The 10652-nt window shown below is 45.1% G+C and overlaps 1 protein-coding gene across 2 annotated transcripts in view; it reads right to left on the bottom strand.

Annotated features, from left to right (window-relative positions):
- Positions 1 to 7580: 7580 nt before the first annotated feature.
- Positions 7581 to 10652, bottom strand: part of CRMP1 (collapsin response mediator protein 1) — a 51491-nt gene continuing 48419 nt past the window's right edge. For both annotated transcript variants that reach the window (XM_076335919.1, XM_076335920.1), the window contains exons 13-14: positions 10351 to 10516; positions 7581 to 8591 (exon numbers count right to left, since the gene is read on the bottom strand). In XM_076335919.1, coding sequence (XP_076192034.1) covers positions 8500 to 8591; positions 10351 to 10516 — 258 coding nt within the window. In that variant the 3' untranslated portion in view covers positions 7581 to 8499. The remainder of the gene's footprint in view (positions 8592 to 10350; positions 10517 to 10652) is intronic.

Here is a 10652-nt window from a genome sequence, read left to right as displayed (position 1 = left end):
AGGCAGGGCTGAAATGGCTTTTTCTGTCACTTAGAAAACGTGGAAAGGTTCAGATTATCCCAAAAGCAGGGCAGCAGTGCCCTCTCCCGGGCAGCTAGGGAGGTTTTCTTCCCCTTGCTGGTGTGGAGGTGACGGGCAGGGAGCACCTGGAGGGAGCCGAGGAGGGTGCTGGCTCTCACCAAGACCCCCGCGAGTCCCCACCGCCCCCGGGCGCGGGTGCGGGCACCTCCCTGCCCGGCGCTGCGCTGCTCTGCCTGCCCGACATCCTGCGCTGGAGTTTCTACAAACAGGCATTTCTTCTCTTTTCCCATCAAGTTGCCTTAGCTTCCTGGCAAAAACTCCTGCTACTCTTGCCCCCGTTACTAAATTCTCAGTCTCCTTGAGTTACTCCATGGATTCACTGTCCTATTTAAAGTCATGTGCAGATTTTGTGCATAGCATGACACTTGCTATCACTCCCTGTCAATGATGCAGATACTGAACAAGAAGGAGTTTTGTTAGACCAAGAAACAAGTGTAGGAAATGCCAAGCTAAGCTGACAACAGTTGCTCTTCAGTTAAGCACTGTTCAACTTCTATGTTACGTTATATTATGTTATGTTACGTTGTTATGTTATTCAACTTTAACCATAGTAACAGTCAGTATCTGTATCCTGATGCTGAAGATCTCCCTCCCGCCTCCTGACATAGTCATTACAGACTGGGTTTCTTTACTTCTGGCCCCTCAGTTCAGTTTAAATCCATGTGACTGCTTATTTCTGAGCCAATGCAGAACAGTACAGAGACCGAGATTTTTTTTCTTGATGCTGTGAAATACTTTATCACCAGCCAAATGGGCACAGCTTATTGCAATAGTCACAAATTTCAGCACAGACATTCCAGTTACTCATCAGGAAGAAAAAATTCTTTGCCATGAAAAAAGTGAATCGCTGGAACAGGTAATTCAGAGAGAGTGCAGAACATCCATAGAATCATAGAATAGTTTGGGTTGGAAGGGACCTCTAAAGGTCATCTAGTCCAACCCCCCTGCCATGGGCAGGGACATCTTCAACTAAATCAGGTTGCTCAGAGCCCCGTCCAACCTGACCTTGGATGTTTCCAGGGATGGGGCATCCACCACCTCTCTGGGCAACCTGTGCCAGTGTTTCACCACCCTCAGCGTAAAACATTTCTTCCTTATATCTGGTCTATATCTACCCCCCAGTAGTTTAGTTTAAAGCCATTCCCCCTTGTCCTGTCTCAACAGGCCCTACTAAAAAGTTTGCCACCATCTTTTTTATAAGCCCCCTTTAAGTACTGATAGGCTGCTAGAAGGTCTCCCCAAAGCCTTCTCTTCCCCAGGCTGAACAACCTCAACTCTCTCAGCCTTTCTTCATAGGAGAGCTGTTCCATCCCCCTGATCATTTTTGTGGTCCTCCTCTGGACCCACTCCAGCAGGTCCGTGTCTTTCTTATGCTGAGGGCTCCAGAGCTGGACGCAGGACTCCAGGTGGGGTCTCACCAGAGCAGAGTAGAAGGGCAGAATCACCTCCCTCGACCTGCTGGCCACGCTGCTTTTGATGCAGTCCAGGATACGGTTGGCTCCATCCTTGGAGACTTTAAACTCTCAGCTGGACAACGTCCTGATCAACCTAACTTTGAAATTAGCCCTGCTTTGAGTAGGAGGCTGGACTCCAGTTGATACATCTTCCAACCTAAATCTTTCCATGATTCTAATATTCCTTCCTACTGATGTGTTACTGAAATGTTTGGTGCTTCCCCCCCCCTTTGTATCTTCCCTGTGTTTTAAGGGATGGTAGAAATTGCTTGCAAGCCAGGGATTGTGCCTAGAGAGTCCCTGGGAGATAAACTGCTAAGCAGTTTTGCCAGCTGAGAGCAGTCTCCAGCGTAGTGGATGTCAGATGGGGGAAAATGGAGTACCTAGGTGCCAGTCACAGCTCAAAACACTTGCTTTATGGTGTAAATCTATAAAGCACTCTCTCTTTAGTTTATTCCAGAGAGGCTCACAAGGAGCTTCGATCATGCTTTGCAGCTACCTATCAAAAACACTTGCTGCAGAAATTTAGGGAAAAAATGTCGTGCCTTTTTTCTCCTTTTTTTAACAGCAGGGGTAACAATTATTACAATAGTTTATGATTATGCTCAACCGCATTCACAGCTTTATGACAAGGGTGTATCTCAAACAAATTCTAGGCATGGTGTTAGAGTTGTTCAGTGCATTGAATATTATGCAAGACTCAAAATAGCCCACAGCGGTCCTTCTGCTGTAGAAAAATGTGGAAAGCCTCATCATGCAGAAGTCCTGCTGAAAGGCAGCCTGGACCACACTGAAGAGGTGTGCAACTAAAAGACTTCTACTTGGGATATTCAAGCTGGTGCCAGCTCCAGTGCAATATGGGCAGTTTCATTCCTGACATAAGCAGTCCTAAGTCACACATAAAGGTCCTTTGATCCAGCCTGTGCACACAGTAACCCAATACCAGGGCAAGCACCAGGTAACACCTTCACTCTCTCCATCATGGCATCTACAACAGTCTTTGGGAGCCATTCTAACATCCAGAGATCATTATGTACAACAGTTTTTTGGTCGTGTTTCTTCCATCTGAAGAAATGCTTCTTCCATGTGTTCAGCAGAGGCTATGAAGGGCTTAGAGTGCCGCTGCCCGGCCTGCCCCTTGCAGTCTGGGAACTGCCTCTGCGCTGGGAGGGCTCCTGGTCTCGGCACCCTTGCAGCTGTGGCCACCGCTGGACTGCAGAGCATCAGCAGGGGACAAGGGTCTGGACCCTGCCAGCTGAAGACTTTCAGAAACAGCACTGTAGTCGCTGATGTATTCGCAGGTTGGCTTACTTCCAGTTGTAAGGAAGAAGCTGCTAAGCTTAAAGCTTTTTAAAGCAGTATATATGACTATGTATTTAAAGTTAGCCTTGCATGTACAGCTCACTGTGCTAGAACATTACAGAATATGCAGTCAGGGCAGGGGGCTGAGGCCTAACTACTTCATCCACATCACTGCAAATGCTTCATGAGTTACGTGATACTCAAAACAGTATCACAAACTCTGCATTTTTACTACATTGTAAGGCATTATTCCCTCTCCCATACACAATTTATTTTTAATTGAGTACCCCTCACTGTCATCACTGACATGTATCTGGAAAGCTTGTGCAAAGTTCACCACAATCACAATGAAAAACTATCCTCAAATCAGTTTGTTTAGATCACTGAGATTTAATACTGGCCAGGTCTAAATGGCAAGAATTAGCTGGTGCCAAGTAGACTAGCTTGACACTTTGTCATCATGCATTAAGCTGTGCAGCTCCGTGCTTCAGGAAGCCATAAATGCCAAGATTTTACATAGGTTTAAAAGCACCTTGGCAAATAAATTCATGGCAGAAAAATCCACTGACAGCTACAGAGTACAAAGATGCTGCTACTTCTCAAGAAATTACAAGACACTGAAAATGAGGGAAACACTCAGAGGAATATTAGCATTATATGTTTGCTCTTTTCTTCTGGCCTCCCTTAAGCTTATGTTGTTGGCTACTGGAACCCAGAGAACATGGTCGTCTGACCTGGTCCAGTCTGCATTTTTAGTTCTTAAGGATGAAGATCAGTATATTGCTAAGAGAAACATTTAATGGCTGGGACAGCTGTCAGTTTTGGTACAGTCTTAGCATCATAATTAACAGACTTTGCTACAAACACTAAAATTTAAACATGTAACTGCAGTGCTCTGTAGCAGACAAACTGTAACACAAGACAAACTGGTCCAAACTGTCACTCAGGAAACAATCTATAGATCCAGCCTTCTCTTCCACATCACTTGATGGACAAAGATAGTCCTCAGACTGGTCATAGGGGCTAATTTTAAGGGGTCTGCAAATGGCAGTAGGGAAGAGCCAGTTTTACATCATTAGGACTATATCAGGTATTAAAAGGTCATACCCCTGCTGCAACTTTTTAGAAGCTTGACAATTCAAAAAGCATGAAAGCTTTGCACTGCTTTCTTCTTATAGTTGAGGTAACAGTAGCTCCCCACCCACAAGTTCACAAACTGAACATCTCCCAGCTTGGTGCTCTTACAAGGGAGCAAACTCAAGTATAGTTTCCTATTCTGCAGATGTATTCCGGATCACCGGCTAATCCACATTTTATTTATTGTCACTTTTATTTTTTAAGGACAGGTTAGCCATGTAGGGGCAGGGGTATTGCTGTGAAACAGGCCTCCAGGTGGTAAGAGAAGAACCACTTACATTGCTTGGTTTAAACCCCCTGTGAGCATGGCATAGCATGTGCCAGCTTTCTGACAGTATATCACAGTAACCATCTGTGGTGGGTTGACCCTGGCTGGAGGCCAGGTGCCCACCAAAGCTGCTCTGTCACTCCCCTCCTCAACTGGACAGGGGAGAGAAAATATAACGAAAGGCTCGTGGGTCGAGGTAAGGACAGGGAGAGATCACTCACCAATTACTGTCACAGGCAAAACAGACTCGACTTGGGGAAATTAGTTTAATTTATTACCAATCAAATCAGAGTAGGATAATGAGAAATAAAACCAAATCCTAAAACACCTTCCCCCCACCCCTCCCTTCTTCCCGGGCTCAACTTCACTCCCAATTTCCTCTACCTCCTCCCCCCCAGCGGCGCAGGGGGACGGGGAATGGGGGTTGCGGTCAGTTCATCACACATTGTCTCTGCCGCTCCTTCCTCCTCAGGGGGAGGACTCCTCACACTCTTCCCCTGCTCCAGCATGGGGTCCCTCCCACGGGAGACAGTCCTCCATGAACTTCTCCAGCGTGAGCCCTTCCCACGGGCTGCAGTTCTTCACGATCTGCTCCAGCGTGGGTCCTTTCCACGGCGTGCAGTCCTTCAGGAACAGACTGCTCCAGCGTGGGTCCCCCACGGGGTCACAAGTCCTGCCAGCAAACCTGCTCCAGCGTGGGCTCCTCTCTCCACGGGTCCACAGGTCTTGCCAGGAGCCTGCTCCAGCGCAGGCTTCCCACGGGGTCACAGCCTCCTTCAGGCATCCACCTGCTCCAGCATGGGGTCCTCCACAGGCTGCAGGTGGATATCTGCTCCACCATTAACCTCCATGGGCTGCAGGGGGACAGCCTGCCTCACCATGGTCTTCACCAGGGGCTGCAGGGGAATCTCTGCTCCAGCGCCTGGAGCACCTCCTCCCCCTCTTTCTTCACTGACCATGGTGTCTGCAGAGTTGTTTCACATACTCTCCCTCCTCTCTCTGGCTGCAGTTGCTGCTGTGCAGTTTTTTCCCCCCTTGTTAAATATGTTATCCCAGAGGTGCTACCACCGTCGCTGACGGGCTCAGCCTTGGCCAGCGATGGGTCTGTCTTGGAGCCAGCTGGAACTGGCTCTATCGGACATGGGGGAAGCTTCTAGCAGCTTCTGACAGAAGCCACCCCTGTAGCCCCTCTGCTACCAGAACCTTGCCACGCAAACCAAATACACCATCCAAGTGAGGACTCCTTCACTTCATGTGGTGACCATGCAGTAATGTACCTGTGCTCCAAAAAAATGCTGCTTAAATCACATCCAGGTAGTCTTGCATGTCCAGTGTGGAGAGACCAAGGGACAGCATATGATCCACAGGCTTCCTGCAGGCTGTCCCTCAGCAGCGGCATGGCAGGAGCAGTCAGGCTGCAGGAGCTTATGAACATCATGGGCACTCTAGCCTGTTTCTCCTCGGAGAAATCATAGCGGAGTTACATTGACCTGACAAGCAGAGTCTTGTTCGCACAGAAGCACTGAACCATGAAGTGCCTCTCAAACACCCACACATGTATTTATTCACGGACACTTCACCATGGAAAAATAAATGCATGTTAACAACAGTGGATCTTGACTACCTTGTAGGCAAAGGGTTCTTTGGTTTAGGATGTTGTTTAGTGTGTAGGAAAAGTGGAACCTGTCAATACTAGTTACACAACAATTATTTCTGTCACTTCAAGCATGACAAGCCTCGTAGATCGAGTAGACGTTTTACTTGGAGGTGAGCAACTATTGCTACTCGCACAAATACACGCAAGAAACTCACTAAGGAACTGTAACCAGCAGTTGCAAATTTTTCACACTCTGTCAAATTTGCCACATAGTTTCACAAACCAGTTTTATTTCTATTGTCAGGGTTAGGTTACCAGAACTGTTGCTGGCTCTGTCAACGCTCACAGCAAATGGGTTGGAATAGGACAGTAGAGATGGAGACTTGGCATTTCAGGATTGCCTTACCTGCTAGGCTGTGGGTTATTCCAGAGCAGGTTGTCCTCAGGCTTCTCTGCTAGCATTATTTTACTTCATATAAAAAACCTGAACCACCAAGTGAGCAAGTTGTTTTATTTCATATAAAATACCTGAACTACCAAGTGAGCAAGCAAGCCTAGGGATGAGGGCACTCTCCAGGCAATAGGAAACATGAATTTGACTCCTTAGCAGAAGGGGTTGTTCATGAAAAGCCTTATTTTTCTCTCATTTTGGGAGCAATCAATTCAGTTCACTTCAGGTTGCATTGCAACGTTTCTTCACTGGTTCAGATCAAAGTCGAAGCAAAAGGAAAAGCCGGCTATTCAGACTGGCTCTGCTGCCAGCTTTTCAGACCAAGCTGACCGAAATGGAGTTTTCCAGGGTAGCGGTTCCTTTCCCGGGCAAGCTGGAGGTGATAGCATACTGGCTTCAGAATAAGATGACAGGCTTCAGGTAGGCTACTTTCCAAAACTTTATGTCCCACATGCACCTGGTGTGCACCACATGTCCTGTGCCAACACAATTTATTGCTGCATGGAAAGGATGGACCGGTGCTACGTGGTCAAGCATCTCAGCTAGATAAAACCATTCCACTGGCACGGCGCTGCTACAAGACTTTTCCTGGTGCAGCTTTGTAATGTAGACAAGGGCAAAATGGTAGAAGGCCAAGGGAAGGTGTTTCGCTCACCTGCTTAATTTTGTAGCACCCCACCCTCTACCGTAGCCCACTCTTCCCACAACATCTGCAACACAATCAGACAAGTAACAAGTGATAGAAAAGGTTTCTTTACATAGTTTGTGAGAGAAAGCATTTCCTTCACTCTTAGAGAGAGAATTCAAGTCCACTTTCCTCACCTTACCTGCAGCATGTCTTGTTCATGCCATGCCTAAACACTGTCCCGGTTCGGTCAGCAGAGAAAACCAGTATTAAGTCAAATATAGCTTAGGTCAAACTGGAGCACTGCATACTGGTTCTGTACTACAGGTAAGATGATGGCAATCAATTACCATTTCAAGCAAATCAGATGCAGTCTTGAAGGTCTTGGGGGAAAGATAATTTAGGTCTCCTTTGGCCAAAACTGAGGCAGCTGCAATGTAAACAGTAAGTTTATTTTTACTGTGAGTTCTATTTAATTAAGACGGGTTATGGCATGCTATAGTATGCATATGCAGACACCTATACATTTAACACCCCTTGTAATCTAAGGCGGTTCCTTCTTTTACATGATGTCAACCTAAAAGACAATTTCTCTTGAGTTTCTGTGTTCTAAATTTTCAATCATTGAGCAACAGCACTGGAAAGCAGAGGAAGACGCTTACCCATCAATTCATTTCCTTTATTTCACAAGCTTTGAATTCAGAAATTGAACCACGACTAGTAGATCTTGATACGGTAGAGTAAGTAAAAATGCATGTGATTACAAAGGAAAAACTTTGTACAAAAAACTTTAAAAATCCGACGGCAACTTGGATTATCTGTAAGTACCAAAAATCTCATGCAGAAGGAGAGCACTACTGCCCAGGTGGAGAAATCCCTGCAGGGGTGGCAACGGCATTGGTATGTATAAATTATGGCTCTGTCTAAAATGGAAACAAGAAGGACACAGACTTGGAACATACTGAGTGGGAACAGACAGGTGCTACAGAGACGATTTGTCATTACGTGTCCCGATGATTTTCTGTGTCTGAGAGAAGTGCTTCTTGGGTTTATAATAAATTAAAGATGAAACAGAAGCTGCCTATACTACTCTACTGCATACTTTCAAGATGGCCATTTTCTTCCTTCATAAGTGTTTTTGGTGGTGTTTCTCAAATACGGACATTAATCTTGGCATTGTGTCTAGTCAATTGTTGGCAACGTGTTCTAAAGGGACTCACTCACAGAATGCAACTTGCATAAATAACTCAGTAACATGCATTAACTACTCTAATACAGCGAAACGGTGCAAAGGAACCATCATTCAGTTACGAGACGAAGCTAAAACCTGTAGTCACTAAAGGGGCAATGGAAGCACCATGCTTTAAGGTGACTATGGCATGAAAGCACAATTGTGAGGCAAGTAGTTCCAAGCAAACACACCACACTATTATCACCTCTTCCTATACAAAAAAAAGAAAGACATTTCATTTTTTATTTCCATTAGTACCAGATAAAACCATGGGTTCGATAACACAGATATTGAAGGGAACGGACATTATTCCCATGATCCTTCATCCTCATGTTTCTGTCCATCATCATTTTTCAGCCAAGACTGGTAATATTAGAGCGACCACCAGGAGGTGCCACGATGCGGTGGCCAGTACGGCGTGGGTTATTGTCATCTATCTGAGCTCCTGCAACAACAGAAAATCAGGAAACAAAGCTATGAAAAGGAAAAAACCATCAGCGGTGAGATTTTACCTGGCTCGTTCCAGCTAAGTGCCCCTCACACCACCATCAGCTGGTTTCTTTTGAGCCAAATCCCTGACTGAAGTGCTAAACAGACCTTCAAGGCACATTTCTGTGCCTAGCTCCAGTTGTCTTCGATGAGAAGTGTAGGATTAAATGTTTGGGATCAGATTGATGCTCACCCTACATGGGGAACTGTTTTCCACTGGCTTGGAGAAGAGCCCATGCTGGAATGACAGCCTACAGACTGGGTTCCCTTTGCGAGATCAGACCCTGACAGAAAATATTACTGTTATAGCTACAAAAAAACCTGAAAACGTATGCAGAGTGGATTTTTCAAACCTGCCTCATTGATTTAGAATACCTGTCCCTGCTGAGTCCATGGGTCAACAGTACAGTAAATCTGATGTTAGCGATCATAAATCTGTGAGGAAAGGAGCACTGAGCTGATGTAAACTCACACCCACTTCAAAATGCATTTTAAAATGGTTGAAAGGTTAAGCTTCAGGTGACAGCAAGCTTTCTGCCAGGCTAAATACTGTCTGATCACACTCAGCTTCCTAAAGGCAATGTAAGACTACCATAAAAGCGTAGGATCATTTTAAGTGCTATCGTAGTCTCCGGTTCTGCTTAATTTCATAAGAACACAGTAACATGCGTTTGCCTGATTCGGGTCAAATGCGTACCACTAGATGCCTTGGTAGTACCCAGATCCAGCAGTGGACTGCGAAACCACAGCTTTGGATGCTTATGAAAATCCCACTTATCGGTTATTATTATTATAGGTTAAATTTCTAAGCACTTTTTTTGCTTTATATAGCTCTATGTATCTGTATGTGCTCACCATGGCCCCAGGTGTATGGGCAAAAATATACTTCAACTCACTAGAAGGGTTTTTAAAATATTTGCTCTCCTTGGGCTTTCTTCCGGAAGTTTCATTTAGTTTCTAAAGACAGGATCTGTCAGGGAGGAAAACTCCACCATTGGCTCCCACAGGGGAGAAAATCCAGCGACTTTCATAACATCGTAAGGAGCCACTTATTTACCAATTGGGCTGTAGACTTTTGAAGGATAAGGATTTGACACACTTGTAATTGTCTTCAGATGACAAGAATTATTTCCAACAACCCCAAAGGATGATTTTCCAGTCCGTTTCTTATGTACCATAGAAAATGTTTTGGGCACCAAGAGCGAAGAGGACAAGAACTACTCTAATCTGCATATGAATAGCTTTTGCACATGGTTTGCTGACCACGGACAAGACAGTTGAGGTTTCCATATCTAGCAGTTTCCGAAAGAAACTTTCTTTCTAGCAGCAAGAAAGAAATCCAAGATGTCTGAGCCACGTGGGTTGCACCAGACCCAAGTCCCATCAGCTGTAAATACCACCAAGGGGCCTCAGCCACATCAACCAGACACCTCAGCTAATTGTAATGGGCCAAGTAAATAATATTAAAAGACTGCATGCAGAGAAAAATTTTAGATTGCAAACATTTTGAATATTTGGCAATTTGTAAAATATTCCTAGGGAAAGAATGCATAAAAACAGATATATACCTACATATATATATGCAAGTATATGCATGTATGTGAGTATATAAAATCCTTTCATATTTGATTAAAGAAGTAATTATAATGGAAATTTATCACCAATAATCCATACTCGTGGCTTTAGAACATTTCTGATGAGTCAGGCTGACTTACCTGATAAGCTAAAATTGGACTGATGGAGGTTTCTGATTGGTGGGGGCTGGTTTTTGGCAGGGGAGGATTTAGTTGAGGGTGCAGGAGTTGCATATTTTGGTGTAGCTGGGATTTCGTACACAGGCCCATCATACATTCCTCTGGAGACTCCTTGCAGTCCTCCCACCTAGATCAAGAGGAGAATAAAAATCGAGACACTGAATGTTCTGATAATGCTCCCTAATGATACTCCTGCCTATATGCAGAGACCACTGAGCACAGAGCTATATTCTGCATTAGCTGAATTAAAAACACATCTATAC

Source organism: Aptenodytes patagonicus, chromosome 4 (genome assembly GCF_965638725.1).
Source record: "Aptenodytes patagonicus chromosome 4, bAptPat1.pri.cur, whole genome shotgun sequence".
In the NCBI taxonomy this organism is placed as follows: domain Eukaryota; kingdom Metazoa; phylum Chordata; class Aves; order Sphenisciformes; family Spheniscidae; genus Aptenodytes; species Aptenodytes patagonicus.
This window is presented reverse-complemented; position numbering and strand designations above follow the sequence as displayed.